Source organism: Ochotona curzoniae, unplaced genomic scaffold, assembly GCF_017591425.1.
Source record: "Ochotona curzoniae isolate NIBS_2020 unplaced genomic scaffold, NIBS_Ocur_1.0 scaffold_4505, whole genome shotgun sequence".
In the NCBI taxonomy this organism is placed as follows: Eukaryota; Metazoa; Chordata; class Mammalia; order Lagomorpha; family Ochotonidae; genus Ochotona; species Ochotona curzoniae.
Window position 1 is genome coordinate 26,866,264 of NW_024467118.1, and position 18,651 is coordinate 26,884,914.

The 18,651-nt window shown below is 42.1% G+C and overlaps 1 protein-coding gene across 1 annotated transcript in view; it reads right to left on the reverse strand.

Moving 5' to 3' along the window:
- The window catches only part of KCTD8 (potassium channel tetramerization domain containing 8), a 181,985-nt gene extending 168,741 nt beyond the window's left edge, over positions 1 to 13,244 (reverse strand). The window contains exon 1 of the mRNA XM_040966080.1: positions 12,058 to 13,244. Within this exon, the coding sequence (XP_040822014.1) occupies positions 12,058 to 13,012 (955 nt within the window). The 5' untranslated portion in view covers positions 13,013 to 13,244. The remainder of the gene's footprint in view (positions 1 to 12,057) is intronic.
- Between the last annotated feature and the right edge of the window lie 5,407 nt (positions 13,245 to 18,651).

Sequence of the window (18,651 nt, forward strand, 5' to 3'; positions counted from 1 at the left end):
TTCTATTGCTGTCATAACAAAGTACCACAAACTGTGTGGCTTTAATAATTCAAGTGACAGTTCTGAAGGTGAGAGTCCAAGTTCAAGGCATCAGCAGGCTTGATTCACCCTGAGGGAAATCTGTCCAATACTTCCGCCCAGCTACTGGTGGCTTTCTAGCAATTTCTGGCATTCCTTGCCATGTACAATCATCCTTTCTAACAATGTTCTCATTTCCCACAAGGTTCTCCCATTCATGCTTGTCCATGTTTTCCTGTTTTCAAAGGTCCCCAGGAAAGGGTCCTTTCACTATTGGATTAAAGCCCTCCTTAATGACCTGATTCTAACGCTATAGTATCCATGGAGAGACATAATATGTAATAATTATGTGTGTAATATCTAATGTGTAAATAAGCAAAACACAGGGGTGGTGGGATTGGGTGGTTAGGGCTTCAACACATATGTTGGAAGAATAGAGTTCAACTTATAATCTTCTGCATGTAATTCAGGAAAAAAAAATGTAGCTCATCTCCCCTAGATTCCAATAACTGTACTAAAACTGTTGGGGAAAATTTACTTTCTTTTAGGTTTACCAAATACTGGGTATTATGGAGCTTCACAATGTAAATGCTAAGTAGCAAATTACAATGAGGATAAGTGTGACTTGACAGTGCCAACTATAAAACAGCCTCTTGGAGAGAACTAAGCTTAATTGCAATCTAAATATGCTATCACAGAAAGTAAAACCTGAAATATCATAAGGATTCTTACATGCTTTAAAAACACACTTGTCCAACAGAAAAATAGCAAACAGTCATGTAAAACTACAGCCTCTTCCATGCTGAACTTAGTAATATACACCTGGTTTTCTTAAACAGTAAAATTAACTATCGCATATAAAGCACAGAAGTTTTTCACTGATGCCTATGAAGCATGCTAAAGTGCACTGACTAAAATGAAAAGTAACACTTCATAACTATTTCAAACCTTACATTTAATCTTCATTTTAGAATACTTCTCAAAGGCAACCAGGAAAATTCTTCATTTTGATTTGATGCTAGGACTTACACTTGAGGAACTGACAATATCTATAAGAAATACAGAAAAATCTATATTTTAATGGATTTTACATTTATACAAATGGTAAATCCTCAGGGCATGAATCATAGCACAGAAACATGAAAAATTAGCATTTTCAGCAGACTTCGTTTTGCCCTGGGTGAATACTGCTGTTAAGTCATGGCCTGAGACTCCATAACAAAACGCCTGGTTCAAGTCCTGGCTATTCCATTTCTAATTCAGCTTCCTGCTAATGCACATTTGAGGAATAAGCAGATCATGCTTCAAGTACTGAGGTTCTATCCAGCAATGGAGGATGCAGATTGAGGTTCAAGCTGTAGACATCAGTCTTGCCCAGCCTTGGCTATTATGGGTACTCAGGGGAGAGAATGAACAATTAGAAAATCTCTTCCCATCTCCCTTCACCCCACCTCAAATAAAATAAGCAATTTTCCCAAAACATCAACATTAATAATAATGTCCCATTTTCCCACAGCTCAGAAGTTAGATTCCTGGTTTTGTCTGTAGAGGCAAACTGTCATCCCTTAAAAACACAATTAAAAAAAAAACACAATTGTATATGTATGTGTGTATATGTTTAAGCACATCCACACTCACTGTTTATTAACAGAGATGTGCATAAATTTATATGGCTGTAAAGTGGCAAGAGATAAAGATGATTTCTGGCCACAAGCACAGCCCTCTCACTGGTTTGCAATCATTTATTGCAGATATAATAAAGTACCGTTCAACTAATATGAACAATCAATGTCAAACAGTGCACACAATCTTGCAAATCCGTATGTAATAGTCTGGTCATGAAAAACAGGAAATATGGTCATTATTGCATAGTACCATACCTTCAGTACCTAATATACTATTTGCTCTATTTCACTGGCTAACAAACACAGGGATAAACAAAAATGGACTAAAGAAGATTCAATAGCCTAAATTTCATCAGTTTATTCCAAATTTTAGAAAAATCATTCCATGAGCTAGTTCATTAAAAAGTCATCCTCAAAAAAGTTTTCCTATTAGCAATATATTCAAAACATCCTATGTAAGAAGTGACAGTCTGACTCACTGAAAGAAAGAATGATCAATTTGATTCAGCATAGATTACATGGTACATATGGCATTCCATGAATGTATGGTAGTAAAAAGATCACTTTCTGCCATTTTTGACTTGAAGAATGCAAGTGTAAAAAAGGAAAGCCTCACTGAATAAAATAAAATTATATACTGATGAAGGTTAAGCAAACAGCACAAGAACCTCAACTGTCAAATTCCTTTTACTTCTAAATTAAGATCAATATTAGGACCGACTCCCTAAATCCTTTCACATAGATGACATCAATAATTTCTGACTACCATCCCTGCCTCCTGACACCACCCACCATAAAGTTGCCACTGCAGCAACTTTTCTTATCAAAGGCAGAGCTCACATTGGAATTTTACCACGACTCCACATCCTCCACCTGCAAAGATGCATGCTAGACTCTGCCTTCACCAAAGCGGTTAGAAAACTGACGAATTACTTCTGAATGGCTGCCAGCCTGAAATATTTTTGCTTTAAAAAAAAGTTACATTCAAACTATGCCAGAGCCATTTCAATGGAAGCTGACCGAGTTAACAGCGAGAGGTTTCCCTAAAACTGAAGATAAATACTTGAATGCAGAAACTAGCCAAAATCCTGGCCAAGTGCCCAAATTCTGGGCAATGTTTGAATGCACCTGGTTCTGATAATTATTCCTTTTGCATAAAGCTGCTCAAAAGCAAATTTAAAACCCTTTATCACAAATATGAAGAAAACGATCAAAAGGTAATTTGACTATATTCCATAGTTGGAGGTAATTTCTATAGGAAGCTAGTATGCTTGTTAACTATGTCAAAAATCAGCCTCTAATGGCCACAAGACCTGGAAGAGCATATTCTTCCCCACAAACAATGAAGAACCACCTAGAGTATACTTTCTTTAACGCTATGATTAAATTTATACTCAAAATAGGACAATTTTAAAAAGGAAAAATGCAAAAGCTGAATCCTTTCAGGGGAGTTTTCAATGGCTACAGTTTTCAATCGCCCAAAAAGAGAGAGGAAAATGGTACTGGGAATTAGTATCATAGAGAAATTGAACTGCGTACATACTCTGAAGCCTCTAAAAGAATAGAGTATTCAACTTGCTCCTAATGCTACCCTTAGCGATTTATACGGATTACTTTACTCAAACCTCGTAACAGGCCAATCACGTGAATTCTACTGTTTCTCTCTACTTGCTCTTCAGGGTTTCAATTATTTTTTCAGGATCATATAGGGCCACACTTTTCCAAGAACTGACTAAAAAATGTATCAGATCATTCATAAGTTTCAAGATGTGCTGCTATTACGTGGAGGCCAGGAGAGTTGACATTGTCTCCTGCTAAATACAGCAGTGCTCTATTCTAGTTGGAGCAGATATTAGAAAATACATCAGATCCAAAATGAGAATCTCATCCTCAAGGATTCTGTTATTGTAATCTGTGAAAGAAACGGAAAGAACACCATCCGAGTGGTTAAGACCTTCACAATTCTTATCAATATGTTAATATGTATATCTCATTAGTATATCCCTTTTTATATTTATTTTTCCCTACATAAGTAGAACTTAACAAGACGTTGGCTACAATATGGTAAAAATCACACAGTGAGTTAAAAACTAAGCAATCACTGAATTAAGCTTAGCTGGTGCGTAAACAGAAAACAGCGCTGTGCAGTGCTGCAGAGGCATCTTGGCTTATTTTCATTAACTACCTTGACATAAGGTTCAAGAGTCTAGATAAAATTTTTATTTTAATAGTTATCATTACATAGTAATATGTGTTAAGCATATGTTAATACACCTTTTGAAACTGAGTTCAGGCAGAGAGTTAACTAGAGGGTCACCCATGCTAACTGTCAGCACAGACCCTTCCCCAGCTTAACTTGCACAGCAGGACCAGAGAGCAGCACATGTACTGCTTTCTAAGACTGTCTCGTGAGGTTTTAATTTCTAGATTAATATTTATGCAATTGTTCAACACATATATGCAGCATAAAACTAATACTATCAGGCCAATATCCCTTCCGTTTCCTCATCTTGTGTTTGGAGTCTACCAGCTCTTTCTTTCCGTTCATCACACTGTATATAACACATCACTCAGTCCCAGAATCAGTTATTCACTCAAATGGTTTTTACTCATACTCCAACCTTACCTCTTTCCCTCACGCTTCCCAGGCTCTGGCAATCTTTAAACTCATATCTGTTCATTTCTACATGAAAGAGGACATGTGATGTTTGGCTTATTCATTTTAACAGGAACTTTAGTTCCATCCACCTTGCTGTCAATGTTAGGATTTCATTTTTATCACCAGGTAAAATTCCTTTATATATACACATTGTCTTTATCTATTCAAATGTTAATAGATGTTCAGGCTGATTTCATAATGTGGCTTTTAAGAATAGTGAATATAGGAGTACAAGAATTTCCTTCATGTGCAGCTTTTACTTCCTTCACAGATATATACTGAGGAGTAGTATAGCTAGGTCTGTGGTAGACTTTTAGCTTTTAGAGAAATCTCCATACTCTTTTCCATAATGGTTGTACTAAGTTGCAATCCCAGCATTAGCATATTAGGATTCTCTTCCTACATCTTTGCATTTGTTATGCCTTTTTAGTAATAGCCACTTTAACAGGAGTGAGAGGATACTGCATTGTAGTTTTGATTTTTCATTTTCCTGACTGCTAATGGCTCACATGTTTTGCCACTAAAATCCATATGGGAGATTTGAATGGGCTTGTATAAACCTGGCTTCCACTTGGCCGAGCTCTGGCTTTTGTAGCCATTTGGCGGATGAATCAGCAGATGAAAAATATTTCTTCTTATTGTAAGTGGACAGATTCTATCCCAAAACCTAGTCAAAAGCAGACTCTTAGAAACTCGGGAGTCTTTAGTCACTGGCTGGAAGACTGTCCCATATCACCATAAGTGGAAGAGGGTATCAGCTCTAATGGGCCACTGTCGGGTTTTTAAGCCCACACTGGCATGAAAAACTATCCAATCAACTAAGTTAACATTGGCTTGGGCATAAAAGACTGTTCAATGAACAAGGCTAACACTGGTGTAACATGACAAAGAGAGAACTGTCATGAATTCTTGTCTTCTCAAGGCTGGGCACTCTCTTCCCAAGGTTGCTCATGGAATTTTATTCAATGCATAGAAACACCCAAGCTCTGAACCAGGCAACTAAAGGAGGTGATGAACATCCAAAGATCTGTGTTTTGGCCTGGGCTATCAGGGGAAACTTTGTTTGCTGCATGCTGAACAGGATAAGGGAAGGTCCACTACCTGCAACCCAACTGCCAGGCACCACTAGGACATCTTATTGTTTAATAAGACTGTTAATTATGTTTCTGTGTCTCTATAATCTCTTGTTCCCCAGGAGACCTGTGTCAAACAGGGCGTGACTTTCAGAGGCTCTGCCAGACAAAGAAAGGTCCCCTTCCAGATTTCGATATTTTCTTGATGTATACACTCACATCCTTGCAAGGGACTTCCCAAGAACTTGAGATCATGGCAAGGGTCAAGCTATGGACGTGTCAAAATATTTTAGAGGGTCCTGCTTGACCAATGGCATTTTTAATTGCCTGTGTTGCCACATTCCCATCTCCTTCTTCAACTCGATAATTTAAATATACAATTTTAAAATTTTAACTTTAAAATAAGGTAAATACTTAAGCTGGTATTCATGGGTAGGCTGGGGCATTGAGCATTTATCCTGTATCTTTCACACATTACATAAGTCACTAAAGATTTAATCCCTTTCACCTTTACATTTCCCTTTTTGGAAAAAGACAAGATAACGCTGTGGGTGTATCTCTAGGTTTGCAATTCTAACCACATTTAACATACCTTATTATTTAAGGTGTCCTATACTTTAGTTCAATAGCTTAACCTCTCTTCACTGTTCATGTTGCTGTTATAACAAGTTACCTAATTACTCCTGCCTCATAAGTAAACCCTCTTAAACATAATCTAGTTACTTACATTTTAGTGGGATCAAACAAGATCTCTGCCTTGTTCATACTTTTATGTTTTGCCTGTGCCCAGTGAGTATACTTTAAAGTGAAGTGCAACTAAGTCTTAAATTCAGTATCTTCATGGAATTTCCAATATCCTAGTTAATTCAATATCTAGTTCATTTTTTCAGTTCACACTTGCATTCAGCCAAAAAATGCATACTTCAACCTTAATGTAGCATTAGCCATTACACTGGGGACTGAGAATATGAAAGTGAGAACTACACGAGACAGGAAGCTAGAGTGGAAGATCAACATAAAATCATCGTAAGCCATACAAAAAGGAGACCTATGGCCAGTGTGCTACAAGAAGCCACACAAGTACAGAGACAAAATCCAAGGGTTCACTCAGCAGTACCTGGCTCGGATACCAGGGGTACAGAAAAAGTCCATGGATGAGAAAATGAACTTAATGACAAAAACTCTGCACAGATCACCTCATCTATGCTTACTTTTAAAAACTCAAAACTAAGTTTGTAATTAGAATCTAGCAGGGGCCCAGTGCTATGACTCAATGGCTAAATCCTCGCCTTGCAAATGCTGGGATCCCATATGGGCTGGTTCAATTCCTGGATGCTCCACTTCCCATATAGCTCCCTGCTTTTTTGCCTAAGAAAGCAGCAGAGGATGGCCCAAAGCCTTGGGACCCTGCACCCACATAGGAAACCCTGATAGAAACTCTTGACTCCTGACTTCAGATCAGCTCAGATCCAGCTGTTGCAGCCACTTGGGGAGTAAACCAGTGAATTGAAGACCTTTCTGTCTCTCCTCTCTATAAATCCATCTTTCCAATAAAAATAAATAAATTTTTCAAAAAATAGAATCTAGTTAGGATCCTGCTTGGGGAACATCAACAATGAAACATATTCAGAGAGGCACAAGACACATATTTTCAACTTAACAACCGGAGCTTCTCCATTACACTAATAAGCTACATGGCTGGTGACTTACCTGGTAGAGAGGCCCTGAAAGCCAGTCAACCTCTCCTTACAAACTTCAGCTCTTACAGCCCTTGACTACCAAAGCAATACATATTAGAGAAATCTCCTTCCAGACAACAGTTCATTCACATACCTTTAAGTTTATTCTACTAAAAAGAAATCATCCATATTTGGGAAAAACAAGCAGTGGTTACTAAAATTTTTCTTCATAAAATGGTATTCAATGATTTAAAAACACAAAATAGCAAACAGCATGGAGTCTTACAGGAGGAGTAGGAGTTGGAGGTTGGAATAGGTATTTGCTGCAGCATTAGACCACCATTTAGAACTCCCATTTCCTACATAAAGGTGCCTGCATTTGAGTAATGACTGTGCTCTCCATTCCAGATTCCTGCTAATGGGCTTTTCAATGGTTAGATCTCCGTGACCCACATGGGACACCAGACCTGATTCCTGACTTTAGTGTGGCGTACACCTAGCTGTTGTGAGCATGAAGACAGTGAACCAGTGGATGAGATTTCTGTGTCTGTCTCTGACTCTCTCGTGTTCTGTTTTTATTTTATTTTACTTTATTTTTATTAGAAGTATGCAGCTAGACAGAATGACTTTTAAACTATGCTTCTAGAAAGCCCTTGATACAAACGCTTGCTAGATCACTATTTAATGTTTTCAACTCAACGTGTGTTCTTCAACCCAACACAGTGAATTGAGAAAGAATCGGAGAGAGTAGGTACAAAACTCCATTAATACAAATTACACTTAACAGTTTAGCTCAGAAATATTATTAACTTCTAAATTTGGCATGCTCATATATAATAAAAAAATAATCTATGAAGTCCAACCTAAAGAAATGTGCACTTTCACGGACATACAGGTTTCAAAACTTGCAGCACTGTAAGAGAAACACAGCAAATCAATACAACTTTTCCCAGAAACTCTGGTTATGAGAAATACAGGAAATACAAACTCTGATACTGAGAAACAAAAAAATACACACTAGTTTTAACTATGAGTAATAAACATACCACATCCTCCCATGATAATTATGTACCTTCTATGCAATGCTCTACCAATACAAGAAGCCCTTTGTCTGAGACATTGATAAGAAAAAAAGCCATAACTACAGTTACAAGACATTTCCAAAAACACAGGAACACAATAAATCACTCTGTTTTCCCTAAGAAAGGATAATCCACCTTTAGTATTCAAGACTGTTACGTAATTTAATGGTAGTAGTGCAAGAAGACTGGAACTATTCTGAGGAAAACGCGGAGCATCGGGGCGGGCATGTGATGTTGCTGGGTGAGCTCCAGGTCAGCACACCTGGGCCTCCTATGGCGTTCCAGGAGTCTCTCGACCCCAGCTGCCTGTTAGTGTGCAAGGCAACAGGTCATGCTTGGATGGACTGGAGTCCTGCCACTCTTGTGGCAGACCTGGATTGATCTCCCAGATCCTGGCTGCAGCCTGACCCAGCCCTGGTCAACGAGGGCATCTGGAACTGAGCTAGCAGATTGGAAATCTGATTCTGTCTATGTCTCTAAAATTAAAAGAAACAAACCTCAAAATACAAAAAAAAAAACATGTATTATGAAAATATTATTCATAGATTTCAAAGTCTTGGCTGAAAGTGTCTTTTAAATCTATTTTCCACCAGTCTTTTGAAGTCACACATGGACACTGTAGCATACTAAAAACACGTAATTAACAGAAGTGAAGGTATATAAACATGTTCATGCAGCCCAACAACAAACAAGGCTGGTTGAAATGTTTAACAGACCATGTATAACATTGACTATCAGAGCCCGAACATGCACACAGGCTCTTAAGGGAATATGAATCCAGTAGTTATTTGAAGTCCTAGAGGAGAGTGCTAAAACACATCTTGGCCTTGAATCAGAAACAGACTCTGAGAAGTCACTTCAATAAAATCAAATGTAATGTGACTGGCTAGCTCAGATGAATTTTCCTGAAATACTGAAACCTCATAAAAGAAGTTATTCAGTTTTTTTGCTTCAAACTAGTACATATTTAGTATGTTATCATCTAAATGCAAAAGAATTGCCTAATTAAATTCACAGTTAAGCTTACTATGTATACTTTAACAAATAAATTTAGTGTTCACACGAAGGATAAGGTCTACAGAATATTACTGCTAATGACAGCAGTTTACATTTCTAAAGATTTATTATGGGTCAGGCCTGGGTCTAAGCACTTTAGATTCACAAACCTTATGAAATTATTACTGTGATAAGCCCCACTATTCAAGAGAGGGAACTACACAGAGATCTAGTCAGTAATTTAACCAAGATAACACATTTGGCAAATAGTGAAAACTGGAATTATTGTTCAGCTTAAACTACGTTCCACTGTTCTACAGCAGAAATTTAGAGGCATTATGGAAAACCAAAATTGGTATTGAGGAGTATAAACTACCTTAATATTTTCAATAACAAACCACTATATTTAGAACAGTCACAAACCACTAAATTCACCAATAACCTAAATTGAAAAGGGGGTTAAAATAAGACAAATCATACACTAAATAAATCTATGTTCTACATAGATTCAATAAATATTTATTGAAATAACTGTGTCAAAGGGAAACATAAAAATCATGAAGGTTTTCTTCTGTACCTAAGACACAAGTACATAAAACCACCCAATACTTCCAATTTTGTGATTCACTGAAAATATTTTTATACAGATTTGCCAAAAAAAGATAATTGTATTCTGCATTATCTGAACTGGTTAGCAAGGAAGTACCAAAATTTTACAGGGCTTTTTCATTAAAAAAAAAAAAAAACAAAAAAACCAAAGGAATCCAACTCAAACTTGTGAAAATACAAAATGTAAAAAACTTAAAAATATGAATATTAGTAGATAAGATGAATTTTTCAGCCAAAATTAAGTGATAATTATATGCATTTGGCCCATGCTTGGACTTATCATTGTAAGGAAACTTTTAATCAGAAATTATGCCCTTCCCTTCCAAACTAAGACAACCAAACTAAATAAAACTAAGAATTCCCCTTAGATGTCTGAGACTGCTATGAATGAATCTCCGAGCTCATTAGGAATGTGAGTACTCCGCAAGTGGTTAGTAACCTTAAATTTCTATTTAATATTTCTTTAACTCCAGAAGTCAAACAGGCTCTGAATGTCAAAATCTGTCAAATGGCTTTATTTTCCCTAATTACAGACAAACTGCATTAGCATCCAATCAAAGTAATAAACATTCTCAAGTCTACATTATTCTAGTTGAAAACAGATGAAACTCTAAGATTTCTGAAGTATAAGAAACTTAACTCCACAGAACAATGTCTATATCTTCTCTGAAAAAAGAAACTACCAGAAAGGCTGAAGTTCATTTTGACTCATTTTCTGAGATGGCTGGATTCACTTCTATTGAAATTATTCACACATTTACAACGTAAGATGTTGCCTTTAAAAAGGTCTTGTTGGGAAAAAAAAAAATGATGCTAAAAATATTTCAATTAGTACCTACCAAAGTGGTATCAATTTTGCATGAACTGCTCGCTGCTACCATTCCTTGGGGAAGCTTTTCTGACCACCAACTGTACTATCTAGAGCAAGGAACACTTTGATTTAAAAAAAAAAAATCTTGCTTTGGTGGGCACTTCATTTATTTCCCTTGAGATGCTTTCCTCCCTGTGAAATCCAGCTCCATTTTAAAAGACAATGTAACACTAACAGCCAGCGTACTGTGTTTACTCACTCCACAAACACTACCACCTTCCCTCCAAGCTTCCACTTCTCTTGCCAAAGTTCAGTGCCTAAGCAGTAGTAGAATTATCAAAATACATAAATACAATTAAAGCTTCACTGTTTCCTGGATGGGCTTTCAAGGCAAGGCTCCCTACCACTACAGGTGATTTAAAGCTATTTGTGTGGTGCCAAAGGAAAAAAAGCTTGCCAAGTAATGTTCCTGCCGGCAACCCAGGTGGCTTATTTGTCCAGAGGGCTCTCTAGTCTGTATCCTCCCTGCTCCGCAGAGCAGGGACTGTGCCCGCCACGCCCCCCGCCCCCACCCCTCAGCCCAGAGCACGGCGGTGCAGTCTGGTGCAGTTCTTGACCTCCACAGAGTTCTCGGGAGTGCATGCTCCCAAGAGCACCAAGTCAAATATGTGGCACAAATCCAGCCTCAATTGTAAAATCAATGTATTTAATTCACCTTGGAAAAGTGACTCCATCCCCCTTGCGCACCCTAAGTGTGTAGAAAGGAGCGAGCGCGCGCGCGCAGACACACACACACACTTCCTAATCCCCAAAGCTGACAGTAATGCTCAGACATTCCAACTCTAGCTCTTCCAAGCTCCCCTGCCAAAGCACCAGACGGTCGGACTGTGTAACTGGCGCACCAGGAATCTGAGTTCCCACCCGTGCCTGGAGACCTTTCTCCATCAGCCGCTCAATTGCCCCCATCCCTCAGCTCCTCCTCCACGGCTTCCTAAACCGCGGGTAACCGGATGCCCCTGTGCCGCACCTGCACTGTGTGAAGCAACCTTGCCTGCGCTGGTTCGTGCCTCGATGCCATCCTGCCCTCTGCAGGGCACACAAGCTGACCTACAAGAGGCCGCGCGAGAAGAGGTCCTATGCGCCCAGCGCCAGGTGCCCGTCTCCCTCCAGCCCTGAGCAGTAGAGAACCCACACATCCCTCCCTCCATGGCCCTCCAGCGTAGGGAGAAGAGCTCAATAAAGTTACAGAAGGAGAATGCATAGGATAGGGTGCTGCGGCGATTCAGGGGTCGAGCGGAGAGGGAGATCCTAGGAGGGCCAAAGTGTCTAGCGTTGCTTTGCGCCCACCCTAGCAGGGAGGCAGCGAGGCGCGCAGGGACCCCTGCCTGCACCACTTAAGGAATCGGCTCCCTCCCCGAGACCCCCTGCCGCGGCCAGTTCGAACCCGCGCGGCACCTGCGCGACGTGGCTGGGGGTACTAGAGCGGGCGGAAGCCGCGGACTTACGGAAGAAGATGTACTCGGTGTAGCTGCTCCAGATCTTGTCGTCGCGGTACTGGTTGACGAAGGCGGCCGTGCCGGAGGAGTTACACGCCACCATGTGGAAGCCTGCCTCCGACAGGCGGTCGAACGCCTGCTCCAAGTAGGTGAACTTGAGGTAGAAGCGGGACGTGTACTTCTCGGGCTGCCGGTCGGGGTCGCGGCTCTCGTTGAGCGTGTCCCCAAAGACCTCTTTGGCCAGCGCGATGCGCCCGCACACCATGATGCGCGCCACTCTCCGGAACTTGGCGTCCGCCTGGTTGTCGCGCACGGTGGTGTAGGAGCCCCGGTAGCCCAGCGTGAGGAAGCCCGAGCGCTTGTCCTGCGCGCCGCCGCCGCCGTGCGCTCCGGGGTCCGAGGGCGCGGCAGCCGCCGCCGCCCCGCGCAGCAGAAGCGCGTCGCTGCTGCCCTGCGAAAGGTTGTCCTCCAGGTCGCTCTGGCAGCCCTCGTCGTTGAGCGAGTTCTGCTTGGTGACCTTGGGCGACAGCAGCTTGACCAGGTCGGTGAGCTGGAAGTACTCGGCCTCACGCAGGAGCCGCTCTTTCTCGGGGAAGTGTTCCGGCAGCGCCAGCTGCTTGTCCCGCAGGTAGTCCAGCACGTACCTGAAGAGGAAGCCATCCCGGTCGATGAAAAAGCGTGCCCGGCTGTCCCTGGGTAGCTCTCCCCTGCGCCTGGCGCCGCCCCGGGGACTGGAGGGCGAGAACATGCTGGCCAAAGTGCTGTCCGGGACGCTGAGCAGCGTCGAGTGCTTGGTCACATAGACCTGGCCTCCCACGTTCAGCTCCACCACCTCGGGGAAGGGCGAGAGCGCACAGGGCCCCGGGGCGGCGGCTGCCGAAGCGCCCGGCGAGCTGGACGAGGACACCATCTCGCTAATGGGCAGGATGGTGCTGCCTCCGCTGCCCGTGTCCTTCAGAGCCATGGTGCCCCCCTCGCCGCCGGCCAGGTGACCCCGGGAGAGCAGCACTCGGTCGTAGCCGGAGCCCGCGCCTCCGCACTCCCGCGACCTCCGGCCCGTGCCCTCCGCCGGGGCAGCCCGGCTCAGAGCTCAGGGCAGCGGGCAGCAGCGGTAGCGGCAGCGGCAGCGGCGTCCGAGCTCCATGGGGATGGAGGAAGCGCCGTAAGGAAGTGGAGCCCCGCGGTGGAGGCGCGCGCTGGGGCGCCGACGGCCAAGTGTGTGAGCGACTCCGGAGAGGAGCTGGGGCCGCGGCTCGGCTCCCGGCGGGGAGGGCGGGAGGAGGAGCCGAGCGAGGAAAACTCGCCGCCCTGGCAGCTGGCGAGGGAGCGGGGAGCGCGGACGGTGGCGCTCACTACTCCTCGCAGCCGGGGAGGCGGCGCTGACGTCAAGCCCCCCGGCCTGGGACCCGAGCCACGCCGGCGTTTAAAGGGATAGGCTCGGGCGGCCGGCTGCGCGCTCCGGCTCCTGGGGACGGCCCGGGGGGCAGAGCCCGCCAGGCTGCAGCTGGACAGTCGCTCCTCCCGGGAGCAGCGCGGAGAGCCACCTGCGGAGAGAGCGCGGCTGCTCGGCTGCTCCGTCTCAGCTTTGCATCCCCCTCCTTTAGCCTTTCTCCCACTCTGACTTCCTCCCCTCCAGCCCCCAGGTGAAACTAATGTTTTCCACTTTCCTTAAGGTGAGAAACGGGGATGCGGGCCAGGCAGGAGAACAGGTTTGACGGATTGTGAAAAAGACGCGCCAGGTGCCTAGTCTGGAATGGCCAGGGATGCTATGCTGTGAGCAGTGATTGGGAACATCTTGAGAGAGGGGGGAAGCTGTCAGTGGCTTTGTGGCACTTTTTTTTTTTTTTTCCTTTGGCAGTCAGTGGGGCAAGGGCCCTTATTTCACTGGGATCAGATTGCGTAGCTGCTGGTTCTGCCGGGAGTTCAGTGTGGAAAACTCTGAAATCTGATTACGTTTTACGATATCCGTGAGGGACTGCAATGTAACGGCTTCCTTCTTTTATCTTCATCTGATTCAAGTGGGTGCTTAATAAATGTGGAGGGAGGAGTTGAGGCGGGAAGAAAACTTACCCTATTTTTTTCAGTTTCTCATTTGGGTCAGCCGCTCCATAAATCTTTCCATTTGCCTTTCAACTTCATGGAGTGGGGGTAAATTGGGTTATATTTTATTTTTACGAACTCCCATGAGGCAGGTCACAAATAAAAACCATACAAATTTAAGATCACCTTTGTTCCCATCTCCCTTTAGCAGGTGTAGTACCCAGGTGTAGTAAGGATAGAATTGCAAATGAGATATTACCTTCAGCTGTGAGAATCCAACCGGTAACCACCCAGAGGCATAGTTTTGGGTTCTCAAACACGAAGAATTATTGGTCTATAAAGTCCAACAGTGAAAAGAGTACATTATGGCAAAAGCAGCTTGCTTCTAAAATTAGCATCGTGGTATTAGAAATGAACTTAATCTACCTGCCAGCAGTTAAACTAACATACAGATTGTGCTATTTTAAAACATCCCAAATGCTTAATTAAAATACCTTCTGATCCACCAAAGAATTTCCCACATTCGAGACACAAGGGTAGTCTTGAATTTGCATAAATAATCAGGACGTTTTCATTATAAGCTGTAATTAATTGATCCTCATATGCCACATTCACAGAAGCTGTGGCACACCTTTAACTTGATCATCTGCAGCAGAGTGCCTAATGGACCAGTGAAAGAACACTGCGTGTTGCCCAAAAGCTAAGACTTAATGCTGCGTTATTTGTGTGCACCCTCACATACTCTTGTTACTTAATCCTAGTGCCTCCTCCTAAATTCATAAGCTGATTAATCAAATTAGGTAGGATTGTCTTGATTGTTGTTCATTTAAAAGATAAAACCAAACAGAATAATAGGGAAACTAGACTGTTTTCTGTCTCCTTTGAAACGCAGCAAACGTCTGTAATTTAAAGTAATATTTCCTGGAAATGAATTAACACCAGCTTTATTAACCTCCATAGATGAATAAAAAATAAAGCCTCAAACCACTACTAATGAAACCCATTTATCATGAGGTAAATGTCCCTAATGATAAGTATTGTATAGAGAGTATAATTATAATGAAGTATATATGTAATGTATAAATAAATATATGGATATGAAGTCTCTAAAATTAATCTGAAGTCTATTTCTAACTACATACTTATAATCTAAAATTTTTACTCCAAATGAATCAACTAAAAAAATTAGATGATTCACCTGTGTGTTTGCTTTTTTGAAATTATCTTGTTTGCGTTAGAGGACCATTGGGTCTGTTTCATCTCTCCCTCCACCATACTCCTTTTATTGCTTTTCTTTTCATATCCTCCAACCAATCTCCAACAAATTACAGAGCTTGAATGCATCTGCCTTTCCCTTCTGCTGGGAATGCCTTTCCTTTTCCACCAACTTTCTAGTTCCCATTGATTACTCTTTTTCTCTGAGCTGAAATATCACCTCTTCTGGAAATCTTTACATTTCTTACCCAGTCTCCTTAAGTCCGTGTTAATGTGTAACTTCATGATCTAGTGGCTTACCCATAAGCAAGGTTTATCACACCAGTGTTTATGCATCTCCCATCCGACCAAGTATGGCATGAAGTGGATGCAATTTTCTATTCCCCTAGAGTAGTGCTTGGCCCCTTTAAGAGACAACCAGTTTCTATTTATTTAATGCTCACTTCATGGAAATGCACTCCTACAGTGAATGGATAAAAACATATCATTGGGGTTCTGGGTACAATACTAGGCATGAGATTGTAAAGATGAATTTTACTCAATGTCCTTAATAATGAAAATCAGAAAAAAAAAATTAGACCTATCAAAAAGGAAGTCATGTAAAGTGGAACTATGCATTTGGTGACCAGATCAACACCAGCAACCATAACCAGCCATTTTGCTCTAAGTCACAACAGCAGTAATACTCCTTAGATGGTTCTTATCGCAGGTACCAATGTGTTAAGAACTTCTGCTGCTGTGCAACGGCCAGAAATCAAATTTCTCTGACTAGAATCTACATTAGAACACTTCCCATTTGCAGTGTATTTTAAAATACAGTTAAACCCATACAACTGTAAAAGCTTAGCAAACATATGGAAGAGAACCTATTGAGTCCAGATAATAAACATAATTAAAAATTAATAACAAGTGAAATATTGCCTTAATAGGTGGAGAGTTCTTTCCTGGCAGAAACTTGTGTGTTTGAGGGGAGTTACATTTCGGAGGACAGCAGTGTCAGAGTAGAATGGGGTTGGAACGTAACTTTTTTCTGGCTCACTGTGATTTCAGCAAGTTATTAACTAACCCTTCTGAAGCTCGGTTTCCTGAGGGGTAAAATGAAAGAAATAAAGATTGGAAGCTTCTTGCTTCCATGATGCCTTCACTAACAGGGCCACCTGAGTGAGGTGAAGTTCACTGTATTTATTACATCTGTTTCACACCTTTGATCTGTGGAATGGGAGCAGAGCCACATCTAACTACACACATCCAACATCCTGCATCAGGACTGCAGTAGCCCCACCTGCCTTCTTTTTATTTCACCTCAAATGCCCAAAATGACAGAGACCTAAAGTTATGAACATCCCCATAACACCTTGTTCTTCCCTGTCTGTGTCCACTGCTGTCTCCTCGTTGCACATTGTCATCCTAGACACCAACATGATTTAATGTATTTTGATCCTATTTTTTAAAAATATTTTTCAGTCTTCTGCCCATGTTCTAATTAGTTGATTTAGTCTAATGAATGGAAAATACTGTTTCAATGTGAAATCAAACAGAAACATATTAATGATGTAGTTTTTCTTATGGTGGGTCTTTTTGTCTTAAGATTTATTTTTTCCATTGGAAAGGCAGATTTACAGAGAGAAAGAAACACAGAGAGGAGAGGATCATCCTTCTACTGGCTCACTCCCCAAGTGGCTACAAAAGCCAGAGCTTAGTAGATCTGAAGCCAGGGGCCAGGACTTCTTCCAAGTCTCCAATGTAGGTGCAGGATTCTAAGCACCTGGGCCTTCCTTTGATGCTCTCCCAGGATATAACAGGGAGCTGGATGGAAAGTGGAGCAGCCGGGACACGAACCAGCGCCCATATGGGATGCAGGTGCTTTGCAGGTAGAGGATTAGCCTGTTGAGCTCTCATGCCTGTCCCTTTGATGGGTCTTGAAAACACAGTATGTGTTGTACCGTTATCACAGTTCATATTAGCCACATGTCATTTACTCAGCACTCACAGGTCAGGTAACTAGTGGCTATTATATTATATAGCACAACTTCAGTGCATTTATGCCTCTAAAGCACCCACATGTTTTAAAGATCAGGTAGGAAAGCATAGCTGTGTGAGGCTTTACTACATAACTATGATGACAGGAGGCTGGGTGCTTGAGGAAAATCATGCAACAAATGCAGTGGAGCCTCAAAGCAACCCTCCAGCCCCACAAGAGGAGGTGTTCTGAGCAGGATAAAGAAACTAAGATCCAAAGAATTTGCTTCACAGTGTTACTTCCCACAAGCATCACACTCCCCAGATGATGAAATATGAGCAAATTTTGCATCACATATCCCTTTGGGGGAAGCAGGCCAGGCAATGACTCCCTTGAGGATGTATGATGTCATGCAGGGTAAGAAGAAAGGGTTTCCTGCCAGCATGAAAGAGTGAGTTAACCTTTATAGGGCAAGACAAAAGATGTTGTCCATCTGGCTGCCGTCTTTATACACATCTCAGCTTCCCAAAGCTTGGAGAAAAGGGCAGCAGAATTTCCCCCAGCCTTAGGACAACTTTGTTTAGGGTGGTTAGGATAAACTTAAGGAATAGTGTTTTGATTGTACATGGATGCTTAATACCTTTCAAAATCATAAAATCAGTGGCCTAACACTAATAATATACAAGTATGAATAATATAAATCTTACAAGTTCTATGCTGCATTTTTAAGCTCCAATATTTAAATTTAAAGTGTTAATTTCTGACAGTCAATTTACATTAAAAATTTCTATAGCGATTTTTTAAAGATTTATTTATTTTTATTGCACAGTCAGATATATATAGAGAGGAAGATGTTCCATCTGATGATTCACTCCAGAAGTGACATCAATGGCCAGAGCTATGACGATCCAAAGCCAGGAGTCAGGAGCTTTTGCAGGTCTCCCACGGGGGTGCAGGATCCCAATGCTTTGGGCCGTCCTGAACTGATTTCCCAGGCCACAAGCAGGGAGCTGTATAAGAAGCAGGACTGATGGGATTAGAGCTGTCGCCTATATGGGATCCTGGTGCGTTCAAGGTGAGGACTTCAGCTGCTAGGTCTCCGCACTGTACCCGAAACATTGGTTTTGAAGACAGAAAAATGAAGTCAGATAAACAGTCATTCCATCCACTGATTCATTTCCCCAATGCCCATAATAGCGAGGACTGGGACAGAAGACAGCTGGGAGAAGGAACTCTTTCATTTGAGTGGCAGGGACCCAGCTACTTGAGTTTTTGTGTAGAGTATACATTAACATGTAGATGGAACTGGAGGCAGAACCAGGGCTCAAACTCAGGCACTACCATTCGAATGCGTGTGCCTCGAGAGAGATCTGTGCTAAGGTTGGCAC